At 34.8% G+C, this 5214-nt stretch overlaps 1 protein-coding gene across 1 annotated transcript; it reads right to left on the reverse strand.

The window, feature by feature from the left end:
* Positions 1-3421: 3421 nt before the first annotated feature.
* Positions 3422-4918, reverse strand: LOC139851429 (CBL-interacting serine/threonine-protein kinase 14-like). Its single transcript, XM_071840463.1, has one exon. It carries the CDS (start codon positions 4832-4834, stop codon positions 3536-3538), a length of 1299 nt encoding a protein of 432 aa, XP_071696564.1. The 5' UTR covers positions 4835-4918; the 3' UTR covers positions 3422-3535.
* Positions 4919-5214: the final 296 nt, after the last annotated feature.

Raw genomic sequence — 5214 nt, forward strand, 5'->3', positions numbered from 1 at the left:
TAAAATCCCAATAAATTAAATATTTTTAAAAAGTTAATAATTATTAAAATAAACCCGGGTGTTTCGTTGCTCGAAAAGCAGTTATCAAAACCGTATCGTTTTTATCATATTTCTTTATCTAAAATATTTATTCTAATTAATATTAACCCATATTAATTATCGTAACCCTCCAAGGATCAAGTATGTATTTATTACACATAAACACATAAACGTTAAGTAATCGCCGTTAAATAAACTAACAGAAAGTTAACGGAAGTGACGGAAAAAGCAGGGTTGTTACATGAGTGCTTGATTTGGGGAAAAGAGTGGATCGAATGTTTTAACTCCAATAATTGTGCGAACCCCGATTTGAAATCTGGATTTCAAGGGCGTAAAACAATCGATTAGATTAACCTTATTCGATCGGGATCGAATAAGTTAATATCTTAAAGTGAGGATTAACTCCAATAACGATCGGAGTGTTGATCAAAATTGTATTAACGACTGGAGAAATGATACTGTAATTAATTTGGGCAGAGTACCATTAATGCATCCAGTGTTGTGAAATAAATGATCTTGTTTACGTATTTATAGATGTTATGGGGGAATAGTGACGTGGCACCTGTCCCTTTCATGATTGTAACAAACTTTGCCAATCCCGAGGGTTGATGTGGCACCTGTCCTTTTCATGGGAATAATCGATCAGATCCTAACAAACGTTCCTAGATTCATGGGCTGACGTGGCGTGCAGCTTGTTTGTATGTTTGTTCCGAGATCAAGTGCTCGTTCCGGGACAGTGCACTCACTCCGGGATGAAGTGGCTGTTCCGGGATAATGCACTTGCTCCTAGACAGGTGCTTGTCCTGGGACGTTATCCTTGTACCGGGTCGAAATATTAAACCGGGAAGCTGTGTAGTTCCGGTAGTGTGGTTGCCCCGACTAGGTCATTACGGGTGAATGCCTTGATTAGTCGGGAGGGGCTTTGCTTCGTATTTACTCCAAGTGTTTCTTCACGGTGTTTGCCATGACCGGGCAAATTGTTGTCGGTTTATCAACAGGCTTATTTTTGATGATATAATCCTTATCTTCTTAATGCCTCTGCATCCGGCTCGGTGATGCCGGTAGCGTGTATGCTTATCCGGGCTGAATGGCGTTCCCGGCTAGCTGTTGTCCGACGTGGTCCTTCCCGGGTGCATGCATAAGTAACCTTCTGGTCGGGTTACTGAGGTGATGCCGGGAAGACGTCCTCTTCCGGGATAGGCTTATGCCGGGGAAAAACCCTAGCTGGGATGCTGCTAATTAGTGTCTTTTTGAGACGGATCATGATACGTATCATCAGACACCATGTTATAATATTGTAAGTTTATAGTTTCGATTATTTATTTTAAAGGATTTTATTGAATGCAATTAATGGCATAGTCTGAGTTATAGGCCTTTAAATGTGGGTTCGTTTTTGATAATGACTAAAAAGTGTTAAAAGTGTCATCCTTTTTTAGAAATTTGAATGCAATTAATGGTGCTGTGGATTGTTCTTCCTAATGAAGTTGCCGTTTGGTGATATTTATATTAGTCTGTTAGTGGTCATCTTTAATAGTTTGTTGTAATTGTTTTGTTATTTGGATGTCATGAGCAGATAATATTTGAGTATATGATTGTGTTGATTATGAATTTATCTTCTATTTACATGTTTTGCTTTAGATATTTTTTGACATGTGTGATTTGTATATATACTTGATTTTGGTTTTGTACTAGGTGTTGACTTGACCGAATAAAAGTCTCATGTTCTCTTGCAAATGAATTGAATCAGTGAACAAACAAGCTTTTGATTTGTTTTGGATATGGATTTTGCATAAATGAATCTTTAATGCATACCATATGTTTGATGAAATGACAATGAAAAATTTAATTTCATATATTTGATTAAGGTACTCCAATTTTTTAACTTAAAGATTTCAATTTTAATCTTCATTTTATGCCTTGGTTTAAATTATTTGTTTGTTGCCTTATTTGTGATTGAAGAAATTCATATAAGCATCATGATTTAAGATTTGATTTATAACTTACAGACTTTTTATTTGTGGAGTAGTAAATAGTGTATTATTAATTCTTTAATTTAACACACTTTTAAGCTTATGAGTCATTTAGAGAGATGCCTTTTGGAGGGATTTAATGGGCGTAGTATGATATGATCAACATGTTGCATTAAGATTTAAATGTTGTAATACCACAACCAAGTGAAGCAAGTGTTGTATTCACGTCTTCTAAACCAATGTGATCCATTATTTAAATTGGTTTTCGTTTTGTTACATTGATAATACATGTGACAACTTCTAAACATTATTCAACTTTCAAATGAAGCTATGGTTCAAAGTAATGTGTATATTGCTTGGAGTAGTATTCCACTATTCTGGACTCAATTAGATTCAATTTTATGCAGGTTTTAAACTATGTTTTCTTTAATAATTTTACTTTAATTACTTTATTTTTTTTAAACAAACTCGTAATTTTACGGGTATTTTAGCTAGTTATCCCCTAAAAAGCCTTTGTTATAATGTCACCGTCACATCTACAAATCTTATTATGCAAATTGAATTTCTATTTGTAGAATATACAATACAATTCATATTGGCCACCTACACATTTTAAGTTTTCCTAATTATTTTAAGCTAATCATTGAACTTATCACCATCACCATCACTATCGTTAATTATTAGAGGAGACCATTATCTGTATTTTTTATGATAAATATACTGATTCATGACCACTTAAATATTTCACATATTTCAAATATGATATAAATCAATAAACCAGTAATTATATCTGAAATAAACCACTTCATTTTTTTTTAGTATAAACTAGTTGTGGAGCCCTCGCTTTACACCGGGGGCTTCGTTTTGAATGCGAGTTTAAAAAAAGTGTTGATCTATTTTATAAAAAAAAAATATCGACATCTAACATTGAAGGGTTGTTCCTTTGTGAAAGTTGCTTCTTTTAGCGTTCGGGTTTTTTTTTTTTTAAGTTAGTTGATCTATTTTGTAAAAAAAATATTTTTCGACATCTTTTAGTAGCATTGAAGGGTTGTTCCTTTTATGAAAGTTTTTTTTTTATCGTTTGAGACAAAAAAAAGTAGCACAGTAGTAGCGTGGTGAGTGTTATTATTCAATATTTTTAGTGTTAGTGATGAGATAAATAATATTTTAGAATATAGGTATAAAATGGGGGTTCGATTTGTATTTTAATGAAAATTAGGGGGTTGGGTGTGTGAAAAATGAAATATTAAATAGTACTACTATAAAATGGGGGGTTCGATTTGTATTTTAATGAAAATTAGGAGATTAGGTGTGTAAAAAATGAAATATTAAATAGTACTATTTATAACTAAACTAATAAGATAAATTTTATTTATTAGTTTTATTAGTAAAGCAATTTCATTTTTCATTTATACTTTAAAATCCTTATTTTGAAAAATTATTATTTTTAATGTACAAAAAACTGAAGAAAATTAAGTAACACGACAACGAAATGCACTTCTGTTCAATTTGTTATTTTCATTTTTTCAATTACTTGTAACTACACCGTCGGGTTTATGAATTAAATTTCTCAACACCGGTCTAAGTCTATCTTTCCAAATATCTAAACCCGGTTCACTTTCACACTCTCTCCAACGAACTTCAACCACCACTATTTCTTCCGTTAACCTTTTTACCTGAACCAACAATGTAAAATTACGATATAACCCTCCATCAACTTTCACACACCAATTTTTTTTCATCACCACCGTCAATTTCTCGTCCTCCGCTGCATCCACTATCCTCTCAATTATATCCTCCGGTGCCACCGTGGACAAAAACATCTCACCCGCATCTTGTTCGTCAAACAAACCCGACAAATTATAACCCGACGAATACGATATTATATCGAACGCATTCAAGTTTCCGACCCGACCCATTTCTTCCTCCCCTTCGTCTTTCATCTCAAAATAACCCGAACCAAATTCAGCATCCTTGTACCCGACTTTAAACCATGGATCATCCATAATTTCATCGACAGTAATCCTAGTATCAGGATTCGTATCAAGCAAACGCGCCATAAATCTTTTTAGCTCCGGCGACGTCCATTTTGGGACCCGATATTCCCCTTTATATATTTTCCTATACATCACCATTAAATTCGGGTCATTAAACGGTAAATAACCCGAGTTTAAAACATACAAAATAATCCCACATGACCAAATATCAACTTTTGCACCATCGTAACCTTTCTTAGCTAAAATCTCGGGTGCCACGTAAGCAGGTGTCCCACACATCGTATGTAAAACCATATCCGACTGATTTGGATCCGTCACAGATGATAACCCGAAATCCGAAACTTTTAAATTCCAATTCTCGTCTAATAAAAGATTCTCCGGCTTTAAATCACGATGGTACACGCCACGTGAGTGACAATAACCAACGGCCGAGATCAATTGCTGAAAATATCTACGGCTGAGATCTTCACTAAACCGCGATTTCACTACTTTTGAAAATAACTCCCCGCCTTTTGCGAATTCTAACACGAAATAAATCTTCTTTTGATTCGCTAACACTTCTTGTAATCGAACGATATTGGGATGATGAAGTCGTCGCATGGCGGATATTTCGCGTTTAACGTGACCGGTTAAACCGCCTTTTATGATCCGTTGTTTATTAAACGCTTTAATGGCGACACTCTGTTCGGACTCGATGTCCCAACCGTGGTAGACTTTAGCGAAAGCGCCATAGCCGAGAAGTTTACCTAATTCGTACTTACCGAAAAGGTTTTTTTCCGGCGATTGTTGAAAATCTTCGCCGGCGTACTCACTTAAAGCCGGCGACATGTTGAATAATGGATCATAAAAGGGTAGTTGATGAATATTAAAGTGGTAGTGTGTGTGTGTGTGTGGGTGATTGGATTGAAGTAAAGATAGGTTATTGTATCGTAGGGGGTATTTATTGGGTTTCTTGTAAGGAATGGATTATTATTAATCCATATCATTTATCTCATATGCTTATATTATACCACCAGTATTTATTGAGCGGTAAAAAGTCTCAATTAGTTATGGTCTGTATCCTTGAAAAAATTAGTGCAAGTTCAAATTCTGAGAGGGGTTTTTTTCAAGGTTGTGTCTCTAGTATCATTCACTCTGTGCGGACCAAGCAGTTAACGTAAAGCATTGCGGGTACGCTTTGCACGATGGATGTGATGAGTTTTTTCTCT

This window comes from Rutidosis leptorrhynchoides, chromosome 6 (genome assembly GCF_046630445.1).
Source record: "Rutidosis leptorrhynchoides isolate AG116_Rl617_1_P2 chromosome 6, CSIRO_AGI_Rlap_v1, whole genome shotgun sequence".
Lineage (NCBI taxonomy): Eukaryota > Viridiplantae > Streptophyta > Magnoliopsida > Asterales > Asteraceae > Rutidosis > Rutidosis leptorrhynchoides.

Bases quoted from the DNA above. Each gene is read 5' to 3' on its own strand.
- LOC139851429 (XM_071840463.1), bottom strand. From the start codon at position 4,834: ATGTCGCCGGCTTTAAGTGAGTACGCCGGCGAAGATTTTCAACAATCG.